Source organism: Marmota marmota, unplaced genomic scaffold (assembly GCF_001458135.2).
Source record: "Marmota marmota marmota unplaced genomic scaffold, marMar, whole genome shotgun sequence".
Taxonomy (NCBI): Eukaryota; Metazoa; Chordata; class Mammalia; order Rodentia; family Sciuridae; genus Marmota; species Marmota marmota.
Genome location: NW_026000005.1, coordinates 16,596,275 through 16,614,130, shown reverse-complemented (window position 1 = coordinate 16,614,130; position 17,856 = coordinate 16,596,275). Strand labels below are relative to the sequence as shown.

The following is a 17,856-nucleotide window of genomic DNA, read 5'->3' as shown; positions in this document are numbered from 1 at the left end:
ACAATTTCGTGGAGTGAAGGGAGATTATCTAGATTTTAAAAGTCTCTTTGAAGCACATTTTTTTCCACCTGCCCCAAAGTTTTCATCAGCAGGCGGCTGGGGACAGCCCTGAGTGAGAGGGATCCACCGCGCGTCCTGGCGCACCACGCCAGGGCTGGTGGAAGAAAGCCCCGGGCCTGGCGCACCAGCGGAACCCGAGCGCGGTGTCTGCGGCGCGGGCCGGGCAGGTTTCCTTGGAGCACGAGGTGTCCCCCACTCTCCGCGGCCCCGGCGTCGAGTAGAGTACGGGAGTCGCTGCTTTCCTCTTCTTTGTTCCGGTGGTTGGGGCTGATTAAACCGACCCTGCAGACATGTCGGGGTTCAGCCCGGAACTCATCGACTACCTGGAAGGGAAAATCTCCTTTGAAGAGTTCGAAAGGCGGAGAGAAGAGAGAAAAACCCGTGAGAAGAAAGTGAGATGCCCACTCTCTCGTCCTAAAACACTTAGGTGTGGGGGACCCAGGTGACCCTTCCTCAGTGACAGGATGGGCCCAGAAGTCCCAGAAGCTTTTTCCTACTAATACCGAAACTCCGGTTTTCACCCCTCGTCCCTGTGCTAAGATCCTCTTAAAACATTTTCCCCCACCGAAAAGCTTTTGTCTCAGTGGTAACTTCTTCCCTTTTTTGGTAAATTTTTATTTGAGCCTAGCTTAATGCTGGTAGGTTACTTGGGAGCAGGGAGAAGACTTTGGAGTCAGAATGTTTGACTAGTTCTAGTCCTAGCTGTGCCACTAAGTCGTTTGTGAACGTGGGTGGGTAACCCACTTCTGTGGGCCCCAGTGTCTGTATTTCTGGTATCAAGCCCAGGGCCTAGCCCAAGCTAGCCCTGCACGCTGCTCCAGAGCTAAACCTTAAACCCTGAGCTCCGGTTTTTGATGAGTCGGCGCTGGTGAGATATTGTCTTCCACGAAGTGAACCAAATTGATAAGAAAGTCTTCACTCATACTTCATTTTTCATACTTAGAAAATATCTGCACTTTGTACATCTTCTCGCTTACTTGAAGTCTCAGGGAAAATAAAAGTGAACATTTTGAAGTTAGCTGATGGTTTCTTGAGTAAGTGACCCATGTCTTTGTTGAAAGTATTAGATTAGTGAGAAAATCACTTTTATTATTTATTATTCTTTACAAATGACTTATTAAGACCGGAGAATAGACCTAAGTACTTGCTTTGACAGTATTCAAATTTAAATCCATATATGGTGTCTAGGTCCAGGCTGTATAAATAAAAGTTAAGGCAAAGCTAAATTTGAGTAGAGGTAAATCTGCACTAGTTTTTGGAATCAATTAAGTTAATTTTCAATCACAGAGTCTTCAGGAAAAAGGAAAATTATCAGCTGAAGAAAACCCAGATGATTCTGAAGTTCCATCATCATCAGGAATTGAATCTACCAAATCCCAGGACAAAGATGCCAATGAAGGTATGTTTAGATCATTTGCTATGTGCATTAAATATTAAGAGTACCTGGGGCTGGGGTTGTGGCACAGCAGTGGAGCGCTGGACTCCCACGTGCCAGGCCCTAGGTTCCATCCTCAGCACCACATAAAAATAAACAAGTGAAATAAAGGTATTGTGTCCAACTACAACTAAAAAATATTTTTAAAAAAAGAGTACCTAAGCAGAGTAATTTAGTGAAAACATTTTCTTAATTGAAGTGGTATTATTTTTTAGTAGATTATGGATGATTTTTAGTTTCCTTTTTAAAAATATATTTTCTCAGTCTTCTAATGTCAATGTGTGTTTCTTTTGAGAATGAAAAGAGTTCTTAAAACTGTTTTTGCAATTCAGGTGTATTAATCAATGCTATTGTTACACTGTAGTTTTCATACAGCAAAATGCACTGATTTTAAGCACATAGTTTACTATTTTACAAAAGTATGTACATCCATGTTTTTGCTCAGTCGTGGCATAGGATGTTTCCATTCCCTAGAAAGTTCATTGGCATCCCTTTTTAAATTTTTTTAAAAAAATTCTAATTAGTTATATATGATATCAGAATGCATTTTGATTCATTGTCTACAAATGGAGCACAACTTTTCATGTCTCTGGTTGTACACAATGTGGAGTCACACCACATGTGAAGTGGTATTATTGATTGCCCAGTTTATCAGGAGCATGGTGCTTTGTATGTAGTAGCTGCTCCATTAATATTAGTCATTATATGATAATAGTTATTTTTGTGAGTTCTCCATGTTGGAGAAGTGTTTCAAATTGATGTATTTGTTTGGTGACCTTTATAGTTATTATGTTTAAAATTGGGCCTCTCAATTGGTGACTAATTTCAGATCATACTCACCTAGATTGTAATGAGTCACACTTCTGTACAAACTCCCTTTCAAACCATGTCAGACTGGAAGGTGAGTTGGCTGCTCAGATGGGACTTCACACACATTGTTATTATGGTGTGCTGCCTCATTCTAGGATCCAGTCCTAAGCTTTGAATGTCCAGATATTAAATTTGGTTAGTACATTGAAGACTAATTAAACTCATCAGAGCTTAATGGATGAAATAACATGCAAATCTGTTAAGTTGTAGGGATTGATACACCTAATGATCAGAATGCAAATAGCTCATTATATCCATTTCCCATGTTAAGTTACCAAATATGCTGAATTGTCAATTTGAATGTACCTATAGAGTCTGATGAAGAACTAAACTCAACTCTAGTTTTGGGGGGTAAACGCATATACTGGCTCTTTTGTCTTTGAACACATATGCACACAAGAGAACACACAGAAAACAAACAAGCTTTATTCCTACCTCCCTGGACCACATGAGGATGAAAGGGTAAAGGGAGGAAATTGGGGTTACACTTTCTTACTTTGCCATGCAAGTGGTGTGGGGAAGCGACTGAAGTTCTACAATCTATGGGTCCTTCTTTATTTGCTCAGGGAATAAGCACCTCTTTTATAGTTAGTCTTTGAGATATAAATCTAACAGCAGGAACACTGAGTGCTTGTCAGTCTTATTGCCTAAAGTTGACCTCAAGAGCTGGCCATCAGGCCCTCCCTTTAAAAAAAAAAAAAAAAAAAAAGGAGTTCACCTGAGTCCAGTTCTGGATCATTAGAGCAGAGAGGCAAGAACCGGCTGGCCTCACTTGGAACAGTAACCTTAGTTTTTAAAGATATAAGTTTCCCTGTTTCTTAAGAAGGAATTGTCCCAGAACCCTTCAAAGACTATTGGAGAGTGTGAGCATGTTTTCAGAATAGAAGGGATTACTTTTTAACAAGCTTTGGCAAAAGCTACTTATTGAAATATATGGTCTTTTTAGTATCATTTCTTTTTCTTCCTGAACCTTGCTCTTGTGTTCCTTTCCTACATACCACACAGATAGGGTCTTTTAATTTCATATTCAATTCATCATTACTGATATTTAAAACTACAATTTTTATATATTAACCTTGTATCCTACAACCTTGTTAATGTATTCTGACAGTTGTATTTAGATTCTTTTGGATCTCCTATATATGATCATGTCATCTGTAATGATAATATGATAATTTTATTTCTTCCTTGCCATCTTTTGCCTTTTTTTTTTTTTAAACTTGGTTAAGACATCCAGTAAAATGAGTAAAATATTGAATGGAAGTGGTACCAACAGGAATTTTTGTTTCAATCTTAGTAACTTTCAATAATTCACCATACATTGATAAACTATGGAAAGTTAAGATTTTTTCCCCCCCAGTACTGGGGATTGAACCCAGGGGATATGTGCCACTAAGCTACATTCCCAGCCCTTTTTGTTTTTATTTTGAGACAAGGTCTTGCTAAGTTGCCCAGACTGGCCTGGAACTTGCCATCCTCTTGTCAGCCTCTTGAGTCACGAAATTATAGGCATGTGCCACCATGATTCGCCAATAGATAATTTTCATCAAAGTAAAGATCATTCCTTTCATTTCTAGTTGACGAAGACTATTAGGAATGCATTGGATTTTAGCAGATTATTCTTATTTTTTTTTTGGAGGTGGGGAGGTACCAGGGATGGAACTCAAGGGCACTCAGCCACTGAGCCACATCCCCAGCCCTGTTTTGTATTTTAAATAGAGATGGGTCTCACTGAGTTGCCTAGCACCTTCCTTTTGCTAAGGCTGGCTTTGACCTAGAGATCCTCCTGCCTCAGCTTCCTGAGCCACTGGGATTATAGTTATGCTTCACCGTGCCCGGGTTGCAGATTATTCTTCAAGATGATCATATGATTTTTTTTTATCTTTTTTTTTTCCTCCTGTGATGAACTTGGCATCTTTCTTTTCATCTTTGTTTTGGATGTTCAGAATTTTTGAATATGATGTTTATGACTTCTTAATAATAATTACTTATTTGTTGTTCAGAACATGTAGCTTTTAAAACCTTTTCTTCCTTAAGTATTACTTCATTTTTTTCCTTTAACATGACTATTTCATTTATTCAGTATCTTTGGGGTTTGAAGTGTTTCATATAACTGAATGGGCTTAAAGGTTTTTGAATATAGTATTTAAAATTTTAACTGTTTTTTTTTTTTTTGGAATTTTTCTAAAATGTGTTCTATGTCTCTGCTTTATTTAACAGAAAAATGACTTCTGAATATAACCTTTTCTTCATCATTATGAAGGTTGTTATGAACATATAAAAATCATTCTACTGTAATAGTATCCTAATATGCAGATGAAGTATGTCAGGTTAATTTTGTTTCTGAAATAATAATGCTATTTTAATACTATTAGTATAAATAATAGTAAATTATTAGTAAAAATGATAATGCTATTTTAATACTATTAGTAAATTAGTAGTATTCAGTGAGGTTTTACTATTCTAAGCACTTATACAGGGCCTCAGTGATTTGTCCAAGGTTATACAGCTATTGATAGATGGAGATAGAATTTGAAACCAGGCAACTTGGCTGTATAGCTCTCATATCTACCTACTGTGCTGTACCATATGGGTTCTACCATATGCTTGTTTAGTTCTTGGGTCTGTGTCTTACAAATAAAAACATCTTTTCCCCTCTTTGTTTTTTAACATTGTTTCTGATTTTTTCACTTAATATTTACCTCCATATCCAGATGAGCCATAAAGGAGGAGTTGGCTTTCCAACAGAGCAGAAAACATGGCTTTGTGACAACTTTCTTCTTTGGGTTGTTTTTGGGGGATGTTCGTTTACCATTTTTTTTTTTTAAATTCAAATGTGATGTTGCTAGAGTCAGAAAATTATATTCCAGAAAACCAGAAAATACTTTTTCCTTTCAAACCCTGAGTGTTCCAAAGGTTTTATCCCTGCCTCCCCAGTCTTACTGCCTCTTTCTGTAGGAGAAACATCAGATGGAGTGAGTAAGTCAGTTCACAAGGTGTTTGCTTCCATGCTTGGAGAGACTGAAGATGATGAGGAGGAAGAGGAAGAAGAGGAGGAAGAGGAGGAAACACCTGAGCAACCAACTGCAGGCGATGTATTTGTATTGGAGATGGTTCTCAATCGTGAAACCAAGAAAATGATGAAAGTAAATTACTTATTTTATATTTCTTTTTAGAGAATTTATATGTAAAATCTTGGTTATCAAACTATAGTTTTGCTATTTGAAGGTATGCAGTATATCTCAATATTTTTTAAAATCAACTTCATTCTGAGTGGATGAATTTGAAAGGAGGATTGTTTTTGTGCATATGTGTGTTATTGACACTTAAGCCCAGGGCCTCACACATGCTAGACAAGTGCTGTATCACTGAGCTACATCCCTAACCCGAAGGAGGATCATTAGTAGAGTACATCATAATATGTTTCTTGGCATGTACATTCATTTTGCAGCATTATAATTTGTTGTTCTAATTAGCGATTAGTAATTTCCTGGCCACTTTGATTTTTGTTTATTAGATATTTTACTGTGTTTTGAACTTTTCTACTGTATAGTTTTTTGTTTGTTTTTTTGTAGTTTAATTTCTTAGGTGCCCCTCTGGAAAATATCATAGAATAATTCTGTTCTTTCTTGCACCTGAGTTTTAGATTTTTTTCCTCCAATGTAGACTTTAAGGCTAAAGAGTCAGTAGTTGCAACCATTTAGTCCTTAGTTCTGAGTTTAGAAGATTAAAAAGTTTTAAAGGGAACTTTCAGTTTCTTTATGTTCTGTATTTACTAATGTCATTGAAATTGAAATCTAATACTTTACTATATTTTATCTGGATGTCATTTTTCTTCCATGCAGGAGAAGAGGCCTCGGAGTAAACTTCCCAGAGCTCTGAGAGGTCTCATGGGTGAAGCCAATATTCGCTTTGCTCGAGGAGAACATGAAGAGGCAATATTGATGTGCATGGAAATCATAAGACAAGGTGTTTTATGTGGGGAATTTATTGATAATAGCAGTTTAATAGTCTAATTTTTAAAACAAATGGAGAAGCATTTCAATGTATATTTGCAAATATATTCAGAAACTTGGAGGTGATTGTGGTAACAGTAACTTGCCACATTCACTTCACGTCATTGCAGAAAATAAGGATCATAGGGTATGATTCAGTGAGATATCATTAAGAACTTTCAAGGCTCTTTTTTGCTTTTTAATTTTTTACACTATGGATTTTAGACTTGTACTGTTATTATTATTTTTTAAAATTTTATTATTGTGGTGCTGGGAATTGCACATACTATGCAAGCACTCTAACACTGAGCTATATACCCAGCTATGTTAATCTTTTTTGAAATGGCAGACACATTGTGAATATAGAAGGAAAAAAGAGTGGTTTTTTTCCCCCTTTCATATTCTAGATCAGGCAGTGCTGAGTTATTTTAATCTGTTTTTTGGTAAAGATGCAATTTAAACTTGTCCCCCTATTTCTTAACTAAATGGCACATCTTGGGCATATTGCAGGACATCTTCAAAAGTGATTTTTTTTTTTTTTAACTAGTTTTATTTATTATCTTGCTTTGCTGATTATTGTCAGTTGATGTTCCACAGATTGGCTTGGGTAGTTCTGAGACAATGAAATTTTAATTTGTCTTTTTATTATTTTTGCATTTCCTTTTAATTATAATAGGGTTGTTTTAGATGTTATAATTTCTTTAATTATTCATTACGGTAATTTGAAGCCACTACTTCCTGTTGTTACTTCAGAAGTTAGAATAACCCAACTCTTTCTTCAGGACATTTCATTTGGTTCCTCCTTTCCATTATTAGCTACTATTTTATTTCAGTTTATACTTATTTATTTTTGAATTTTTATTATTATTATTTTCAGTGTTGGGGATTCAACCCAGGGCCTCATATAGGCTAGGCACACACTCTACCACTGAGCTACATCCCAGTATTAATCTTTGACTTTAATCCTTAGTCTTTGAATTTTGTTTTGGAAATAGTATTTTAGAAATGTAGATTAGTCAGTCACTTTGATATCCTGGGGTCAGGTTCTGCTTAGGTGAGTTGAGTTCATCCTATACTCTTTGATGTGGAACCAGATCATGAAAATTCATTCCCATGATATAGCTAATGATTATTGGGATGAACTTACTGAGTTATTGAACCATACTTTGCCTTAGTGAAGAGGGATTTTTCACAAGGAAGATGAGGTAGATGATAGGGTTTTTCATGTTGTATTCTGTTTAAATAAAATAATGCTTGAACATTATTTTTTAAATGCTAAACATGTATGAAAGTAAAATAAAGCAAATGTAATCTAGTGTTTATTCTAAATTCCATTAAATGGTTTATATAATTCTGATAGTATCATTCTAAAATAATCCACTGTTTGAACCGTGGGATCAATGTTAGCTCAAGCAACTTCCCTCAGTCAATGGCATTTATTTTTCTAATTCATTATAGCTCCTCTGGCTTATGAGCCATTCTCTACTCTTGCCATGATATATGAGGATCAAGGTGACATGGAGAAGTCATTGCAATTTGAGTTGATTGCTGCACATTTAAATCCTAGTGACACCGAAGAATGGGTTAGATTGGCAGAAATGTCTCTGGAACAAGACAATATTAAGCAGGCAATTTTTTGCTATACAAAAGGTAAATAAACCATTTTTCTCACTTTGATTAGATGTTATGTAATAGGTTGTTTGGTAATTACACTTGCTACTCTGGGCTAAGATGTTGGCTGAAATGTATTTATTTCTCATATTCTGTTATGCCAGAGAATATATTTGGGGTCCCTCTCTTCTGTTTATTAGCAACTTTTTTTTATATATTGTGAGCTAATATACACAAAAGTTGATAGATGAATAGTTTCCCACTGAGGTTATACCATCATCATTTTAGAGAATTAATGTCCTTGAAATTAATGTCACGCTAGAGTAACCAAATGCGATAATATGGAAATTCAGGTTCTAGCTAGTCTTAGATCAAACCTAGTCAAGTTTTCCTGTGCAGGTAGATTTATTCCAGAATAACCTGCTTGTTACCATTGCAGAATTAAAGTGTTCATTAAATTTTTGAGAAGATGTTGGGTCACACTCTGGTACTTAGCACCTCTTCTTGTGGTAAATATGTAATTTTTATTCCTTTCTTTCTAGCTCTTAAATATGAACCTACTAATGTCCGTTATCTCTGGGAGAGATCAAGCCTTTATGAACAGATGGGTGATCATAAAATGGCTATGGATGGCTATAGGCGTATTTTAAACCTTTTGTCTCCATCTGATGGAGAACGTTTTATGCAATTGGCTAGAGATATGGCAAAGTAAGTTTGGTATGAAGTATGTATGGGTACTCTTATTAATCATCTATTTTTGTAAATCAAAGAATATATTCAAATTAGAATATACTTTTCATTGAGGTACAAGGACCTGTTTGCCTTTTATATTTTTTATTGTGCCTAAATACAGAGGTGGGTTTAAAAAAAAATACTTTTCTGTTTCCAAGTGAACTGATGGCTTAGAAAATTTTGTAGATAAGGTTACATTTCCAGTTATCAGAAGCTTGAATACAAAGCATATTTTGAAAGATGATAGGTTTCCGGTTTTCCACAACTTAATTGAAGCTGTATATATCTGTAGTATTTTAAAAAAAAAATTATTGCACATGTGCCAATGAAATGTTTGTGATCTGAGATTGTCTACAATAATTTATTTTGTGTCAGTACTAAAATAATTTTTAAGATTAAAAAGTTTTCTTGAAAGTTGTTATGTGTTACTGACCATGGTGTTATACTTTATTCTAAATTATGCCATACTGCAGTTACTTCTCTGTTACGTTGTGCAGCAAAACAAAGTGGGGAACATTTTGGTTTAATAATGCCTGTGGTGTGCTTTCTATTCTTATGGATATCTACTATATAGTATTTCAGCCTAGGTTTAATCATCTTGATCTGGGTACATTAGTGTTAACTCCATTCTGTAACTTTTATTCTGGTGATGCTTGGTTGTGAAATTGTCATTTACCCTCTCAGGAATGGGTTATATAGGAATACAAGTAGTATTTTTAGGAAATTTGGTGAGGCAGAGTGACCCTAAGTTGATCACTGACGGTATACCATGAATATTGAGTGTGTTCCCAGGTTATCTGCTAATAAAGCTCTGGCTTTTGGTGGTTAGTCTAGTTGTGTTCTACTTTAAGAATCATTATGTGGCCTGTAGTAGTAAATTTGTTTTTCATTTGTATTACATACATTTTTGTTAGGTGAGAGTGGCAGTGGCCACTTCAGTCACTGCTGTGGTGGTTTTCTTACATGGAATTTTGTTACTGTAACATCTGATTGATTAGGCTTTATCTTTGGTCCTTAATTTCCCTCCAGAAATATTTGTTGTCTGTATCTTATGTGCTAGATACTGTACAAGGATATCCATTTTTCAACAAATTTTAGAAGTCCTCTGCCTTGTGGAGCTTACTTAAATCTTAGTACAGAACAAACAGCTAAAAATTTAATAGAATCTTGCTACCCTACAGATTGGCAACGTTTGTATTACCAGAGAGCTTGTCAGAATTGCAGGATTTCAGTCCTGCTCCAGCTCTACTGGATCAGAATGTGCCCTTTTGAAGAACCCAGTTGATCTTTATGTACATTCAAATTGGGAAGTAATGGACTAGCTAACTATATTGCTTATCAGTACAGTGGGCACTCTTTGGGCTAGCGGTCATTAATTCAGAGTGGAACCAGTTGGTATGTTATTTGGGCAGGTGGTAATGAAGATAGACATACATGAATTTATTTAACTGTAATGGGGTTTTATCAGGTGATTTTGATAAAGGGAGAGGCAGGGCAAGAGAACAGAGGGTGTCTGCAAGGGAGTAATTATAATGTTGTACTACCAAAAAGGGAAGAAATGAGAATAGGAAGGGCATAGGGAATAAGTGGTAAAACCAGTACTTTGTAGATCCATTAAGTGTTCTTGGTATTGAATTACAGAGGGAATGAGCTGAAATGATAGGAAATTTAAAAGTGAGAAATTAGGTGAAATACTTGAAACTAGGACATTGTTATACATTGTGACATGGTACATTTTTCTCTGAATTAGTTTGGTTATAATTTTTTTTTCATAAATAAGACTTTGTCACTATTTAAAAATCTAAATTTTAAATAGATTCTTGGTCTGGTGGCTCATATCTATGAACCTATTTAACTTTAGCAGTGATCTTATCTCCAGTTGCTTTTCCAAAATTACCTTCATAATGGAACTCCATCAGTTTCCCCAGTTAAGACTTGGGCTTCTTCTGCACTTCCACTTTTTGTTTTCTTAATTTTCTTTCTTTGTTTCACTTTTGATACTGGGGATCTAACCTAGATCTACTACTGTTCCACATCCCCAGATTCCCCCCACCTTTTTTGTTTAATTTTGAGAGAGACAGGGTCTTGCTAAGTTGCTTAGGACCTCACTAAATTGCTGAGGCTGGCCTCAAATTTGTGATCCTTCTGTCTTAGCCTCCTCAGTCCCTGGGATTACAGGTGTGTACTACCATACTCTGCCACACTTCTGCTTTTCTAATGAAGACATCATGAAGAGTATAAATAGATTGCCAAGCCTTTTCTATCTTTTATAATATTGAATCAGTTTATTGGCCTCTTCTTTCAAGTGATTTGTCTGCATCTTTTGGGTCATGATTCCCACCATGTTTTTCCATGTTTGGCATACCTTTTGGAGCTGAGCATAAGAGGTCTTTCATGATTGTTGTTTTTTATTAATACCAACACACAGACCAGTGAAGCAAATAACCATCAGTAATCTTGACATCAACATGAGTTTCAATAATCATGGTCTGCCGTTTTTTGACTGGGAACCCATTTTGTCATGGTAAGATCCATGCCAAGGAAGTTAGACAGGTTTTGCACTGAATACCCTCAGTAATTATTTTGAATTTTCTAAATGTAATTTCACCTTTCTGCACATCAGTAAGCCTCACTTCACACAATCCTTGGATCCATCAAATGCAATTTTGGTACCTGAGCTCTTGGGACTAGTACTTTTCCAACTATTTGCTTTTCTTTTTTTCTTTTGTGGTGCTAGGGATCAAACAAAGGGTCTTGCACTTGTGAGGCGAGAACTCTACCACTGAGTTGTACCCTGAGACTCCCAACATTTCTTACATTGAACATATGAACATATCTTTCATATCATACCAGTCTTTTTTTAGATAATGGATTGTTTCTGACTCTTTTTGCCACCTTTTGTTCTTTTGTCATTATTGTGTTGCTCATAGAGCCAGAATGCTGATTATGTTTTCTCCTCTCAAATTTTAAGAAAATGAAATCACAGTTAATTAGAGGGACTCAGCCAGGAACTGAGTTTTATAATCAAAATTAAATAAGTATTTATCCATTTTGTCACTTCACTTTTTTAGGAGTTACTATGAAGCCAATGATGGTACTTCAGCTATTAATATAATTGAAGAAGCTTTCTCAAAACACCAGGGCCTAGTCTCCATGGAAGATGTTAACATAGCAGCTGAACTGTACATTTCTAACAAGCAGTATGACAAAGCCTTGGAGGTAGAAGTGTTTGTTTTTACCTTTGTATTCCAAAAGTTCTTAAACATTGGCAACTTCTTATTTTAATTATATATTAAACTGTATATTTAAAGTTTTAAAGGAAATAATTGATTTCTAGATTCTGCAGTAATTCTGTAGGAAATATAAAATATAGTTATCACACGATAAATGATGTTGCTGTTATTCTAAGTGCCAGTTGTATCTGTATTTCCTGGGAGCAGAACTCAGACTAATTACAGTGTTTCATTTCTATCTTTAGCCATTGAGGAAAAGTAGATTGGTTTGCTGCTGCGTAATTATATATCTTTAGTTTTAGTTAATGTCATACAAAATATTAATGTATCTCAGCTAGGATTTTTTATTTTAAGAAGACTTAACTGTTCTTTTTTAAATCCCATTTTTATGTTGCAAGGATTATTATTATTATTTTTTTTTAGAGAGAGAGAGAGAGAATTTTAATATTTATTTTTAGTTTTCTGCAGACACAACATCTTTATTTGTATGTGGTGCTGAGGATCGAACCCAGGCCGCACGCATGCCAGGCGAGCGCACTGCCACATCCCCAGCCCTTGCAAGGATTATTTTAAGTAACTGTACCAGTCTTTGCATTAAGAAAAGTTTTTTAATTTGTTATTTCCTTTTCTTTTTTTCATTCTTTTAGGTAATTACGGATTTTTCTGGAATTGTGCTACAAAAGAAAACAGAAGAAGGCACTTCAGAAGAAAATAAAGGTAGTAGTTTCCTTTGCATAGGAAAGTGTACATTATTCCCTCTTGATCATACTATGGTATTTTGAATTGTTAATGTTCTCATAGTAAGTATTCCCAAGAAGCAATTTTTCCTCTAAGAAATTTCATATCTTTTTATTGTGAATATTGGTTTATAAGTAATCTCTGAAAAAAAATGTTTCATATTCCTTTTATTTTTTGATAAGAATAAAAGCATTGATAAAATGGCATTTCTCAGAGACCAGTGTCTCTTTTATTCATTCTTTTATCCTAATTATTAAAAACCTTTAGATCTATAGTGATTTATTTTTCAAAAAGGACTTAAAATTCTCTACTATTGGGATGGGGATATAACTCGGTAAAGTGCTTGCCTTGCATGCACAAGGCCCTGGGTTCAATCCCTAACACCACCAAAAAAAAAAAAAAAACCCAAAAAACTGTACTATTAAAAAATTCCACTTAAAACAGGTATTCACATGAAAAGTAGAAACTAGTGATACCCTGTATTGTCTAAAAACTAGAATATGTAATGAGAGATCTGGTTAGACAGTCATACTGGAAGTATGGCTTGCAGGATCTCTGTTAGTTCTTTCTCTCATATCTGCTGTTTTCTTTCTACCACACCCATTAACCATTCTGTGAAAATATTAACATGTAAGAGCCTATTTGAGGTTATAAAAAAATTGGTCGTCTTTATGGGCAGAGTAGACATCCCTATTCTTGGGAGAGAATTCCTATGTTGTACTTTGCACTCCTACCCTGTGAGGATTTTGATGGAATTGGGGGAAGTGAGTTGATACTGAGTATACTACCTGCTTCAGAATAGTTCTCTCCCTGACTTGTTGTCATATACAAAGATTCCATCATGTTGTAATCCTTTCGGTTAAGGCATAATTACTTATATTTTTCTTCAAAAAAACGATCCATCTTAATAGCAAATAGTAATTCACTTCACAAATCAGTTTGCTAATTCATAGAGAGCAAGGTCCAAGATGAGATATGGGACAGGTGAATGTTCAAGTGGAAAGTTGTTGAGGGGAATCCCAGTTCAATAAGTTTCTTTTAAGTGACTATGCTTGTGGGTATGACATTTCCTGCCCTCAAGGAGGTAGGGAAGGGTTCAAATAAAGTACATATAATTTAATCATAAAAAGAGTTATATGATGATTTCTGTGGCAAAATGGGAAAAGAGAGGAAGGGAGTATATTGTAGATCAGAGGATGTTTATAGAGGTACAGTTTAAGCAGACACTCATGAGGAAGGGAGTTCCAAATGGAGTCACAGGGTGTGGTAGCATTGCTTAGCCTGGATAGGAACAGATAGCATCCGTGGTTTGGGCCTCTTGAGTGGTTGGAATGGTGTGAATGAGTTAGAAGTAGGAATTGTGGTATGAAAACATGAGTTAGGGCATCTGAAGGACTCTGTCAGTTTTAATACTACTTTGGACCTGGCCTAGGTTAGAATTGAGGCTGTAATAAGTTATTTTACATCCGTAATTTCTGTTGAACATTTTTCTCCTAAAAATCATATTTGTATTTTAAACTCTTTTTGTTCTTTGTTTTAAAAAAAATTGAAGTTTTAATTATAGATGTAATGAACTATATTTCACTGATTCTATTTCCTTCCTTCTTCCTTCAGTTTCTTAATGATTTAGCATAGCTGGAATCAGGAAACATCTTAACATAAATCAACATCTTAACATAGAGTTTTCAGTAGTAGTATTTTTCTTTCTTAGAATATTGGTGCCTGCTAGGTATGGTGGCACATGCCTGTAATCCCAGTGACTCAGGAGGCTTAGGCAGAGAATCACAAGTTTAAAATCAGTCTTAGCAACTTAGCAAGGTCCTAAGCAACTCAGCAAGACTGTCTCAAAATAAAAAATAAAAGGGGCTAGGGATGTAGTTCAGTCGTTAAGCACCCCTGGATTCAGTCCCAGATACCCCCTCCCCCCAAAAAAAGAACAGTTGGTCCCTGATTCACAATTTGTGCAACTTTATAATAGTTAATTAGTATGAAAGCAATACATGTTTGGTAGAAACTACACTTTGAATTCTTTTTTTTTTTTTTCTTGTTGTCCTAGGGATCAAACTCAGGCCCTTGCATATGTTAGGTAAACTGAATTTTACATTTTGGTTTTTTCCCAGGTTAGCATTAGGCAGTACCAGAGTCTCTCATGATGCTAGGCAGGAACAGCAGGCCATAGTTCCATCACTCTTAGAGGGTAAAACACTGATACCCTACAGTGGACCATGTTGTTAAATTATGTAGTTCAATGGGTTAGGTATATTAAATGCATTGTTCAGTTGAAGATATTTTCAACTTAGGATGGGTTTATTGGGACATAACCTCATTGTAAGTTGAAGAGGTTTATGTATAAAACAGTGGTGCATCTGAAATCTATAGCATCTTAGCATTGATAAAATAACTGAAAAATATACAGAATAGGAGATCTGAAGGTTGAAACACTTCCATGTAAGCAAAGATTATTTTCTATATGCATTTTTGAAAATGAGAACACTTATTGGTAGATTACGTCGCTATTGATTCAGATTTTTTTAATTCTTCCAAATGTGAAAGATCTAATTGGGAATTCGGGAGAATAAGTGTCAGTAACTAACATCAGCTTTTTAAAATATAGGGCTATGATGTGTTAGTTAATATTGTATTATATAAACTACAGGGAATCTAAATAAATATATTTCTTGGCATTGCCAAATTATTGACAGTGTCTAAATAATTGCTCCCAATCTCTGTACTTACCTGATTGAATTGGTTAACAACAGTTTGTGGATTGGCACGGGTCTTAGACTACACCTTGAGTAGCATTGCCCTGTAGTTTTATAAAGTGTCCTTAGCCTTTTTAAATAGTTTACCTGAATTCTACCTTGTCTGATATTGAGATTGTGACCTCTCTTTTTTGTTTGTATGTTATTTTCAACCATTTAGAATGTCTTGATTTTAGACACGCATCTTGTGTCCAACATAAAGTTGACTTTTACTTTGTGATTTGATCTAAAAGCAAGGTTTTCTATTTATACATCTGTATAGATTATCTGTTTAATGGGTATATTTCATTGAATAGTGTCTTAGTTCCTTTGAGTTGCTATAACAAAATAGACTGAATGATTTATAAAAGACGGAAATTTATTATAGTTCTAGAGGCTGAGAAGTCCAAGGCATCAGCAGATTTGGTGTCTGGTGAGGATCTTGCTGTGTCCTCATATGACAGAGGGACTGGACAAACTACTTCAAGCCTCTTTTTTTTTTAAATTTATTTTTTAGTTGTAGTTGTACACATTCTTTTTTTTTTTTTAAGAGAGAGAGAGAGAGAGAGAATTTTTTAATATTTATTTTTTAGTTCTCGGCAGACACAACGTCTTTGTTTGTATGTGGTGCTGAGGATTGAACCCGGGCCGCACGCATGCCAGGCGAGCGCGCTACCGCTTGAGCCACATCTCCAACCCCTGTACACATTCTTTATTTAATTTTTTTATGTGGTGCTGAGGATTGAACACAGGGCCTCGCATATGCTAGGCGAGTGCTCTACCGCTGAGCCACAATCCCAGCCCTTCAAGCCTGTTTTTTAAAGATATAAATCCTGTTTATGAGAGCAAAGCCTTTAAGACCTAATCATGTTCTAAAGACCCTCTACCTCTTAATTCACTTGGTTCAGATTCAACAAATGAATTTTAGGGGAATACAAACATTCAGACCATGGCAAGTATTTCTAGAAAGCAAATCAAAATGATAGTTTGGAATATAGAATCCATATATAAGTAGAATACCATTTTATTAAAGTCAAAATGCTCAATAAAATGATTGCATTATTTAATTCTTATTCAGATAAGTGCCTATGACTACTATTTATTGAAGATACAACCCTGAGTCAGACAGACCTTGTTCTTTTCTTGTCCTATGGAGTTTATATGGGGTCTAAGGTGAAAAAATTTTCATGATAGGTAAATTTTGTTTTCTCATTGAGCAGAATAAACAAGCTTACTCCACTTACTCTCCTCAAGGAATTGGGAGAGTCCTGAAGAATGAACCCAAGGGTGCTTTACTACTGATCTACTTTTTATTTTTTATTTGGAGATAAGTTGCTGGGGCTGCCCTTGAATTTGTGATCCTTCTGCTTTACTCTCTCAAGTCACTGGAATTACAGGCATGGTAGGCAGGAACAGCAGGCCATAGTTCCATCATGCCTGGCAATGAGCTGTGTTTTTGATACCGGTTACTACCTTGAAGTTCAGTGATTAAAAAGTCTCTTAATTAAACTTGTCCAAATCCTCCTATGACTTGGTAACTTTTGGCAATACTATAATTTATGATGAGTTCTGTAAAATGTGAAATTATTTTAAGTAATTAAAAATTTTATTCTGTCACTTTATATCACTGATATCCTCCTATACTTTAGGATTTTCTAAAATGGAAACATATACTTATTTAGAATTTACTATGTAAAATAAAAATAATATTTTAAATGAGAAACAAAATTTCTTCAATTTCTCAGGGCTTTAAAATATTTTTGCTTAATTAAGATTTAAAACAAAACAGTATTATTTTACCCTTTTTGCGCCCCCCTTTTTTTTTCTGGGAAGCAGTGAACTTCAGAGCTTTATTCTGCAATATGGAGGAGATAATTTTGCCTGCCTCTTCACAACATAAGCTGTATTTGCCCTTTTCTTAATTTATTGTAATAAAGAGGTGTTGTTGTTGCTGATCATTTTGTTTTTCTTTTTCTTTTTTTTTTTTTTTTTGTTCTCTGTAGTTTGATAGAAAGTATGGGAGTTTGTTTTGGATAAGTAGATATTAGGAAAAGAATAAGAAGGATGAATGCAAACAAAAGAGACAGACTGAAGGAGATATAAGATCTAATAACAGAGTTAGCCAAAATTAGAATTGACTGTGGAACCATTTTCTTTGAATGAAGTAAATAAGATACAAAGTAGAGTTTGCTTCATTTGCCCCACATTCTAAGCTTGCATATAGGAACTGCTTCTTGTCTGATGATTTCCCAGCTGGTGAGAATGTTACCTGCACTATACCTGAGGGTGTGCCAATAGATATCATGGTGAAGTTAATGGTCTGCCTTGTACATCTCAACATCCTTGAACCGCTTAATGTAAGTAACATTAAGATGTGCACTTGAGATACTTAAGATCAAAACCAGTTTTCTTTGGATGACAAAAATTGTAACTTGACCCTG

At 35.3% G+C, this 17,856-nt stretch overlaps 1 protein-coding gene across 2 annotated transcripts in view; it reads left to right on the top strand.

The window, feature by feature from the left end:
- Positions 1–243: 243 nt before the first annotated feature.
- Positions 244–17,856, top strand: part of Gtf3c3 (general transcription factor IIIC subunit 3) — a 43,851-nt gene continuing 26,238 nt past the window's right edge. Inside the window, exons 1-9 of one of the 2 annotated variants that reach the window (XM_015481181.2) lie at positions 244–452; positions 1,348–1,459; positions 5,324–5,511; positions 6,211–6,334; positions 7,819–8,010; positions 8,514–8,679; positions 11,775–11,922; positions 12,584–12,653; positions 17,669–17,772. In XM_015481181.2, the coding sequence (XP_015336667.1) occupies positions 351–452; positions 1,348–1,459; positions 5,324–5,511; positions 6,211–6,334; positions 7,819–8,010; positions 8,514–8,679; positions 11,775–11,922; positions 12,584–12,653; positions 17,669–17,772 (1,206 nt within the window). In that variant the 5' untranslated portion in view covers positions 244–350. Of the gene's footprint in view, positions 453–1,347; positions 1,460–5,302; positions 5,512–6,210; positions 6,335–7,818; positions 8,011–8,513; positions 8,680–11,774; positions 11,923–12,583; positions 12,654–17,668; positions 17,773–17,856 lie in introns of both variants that reach the window. The other variant, XM_048808228.1, reaches the window with a different exon arrangement.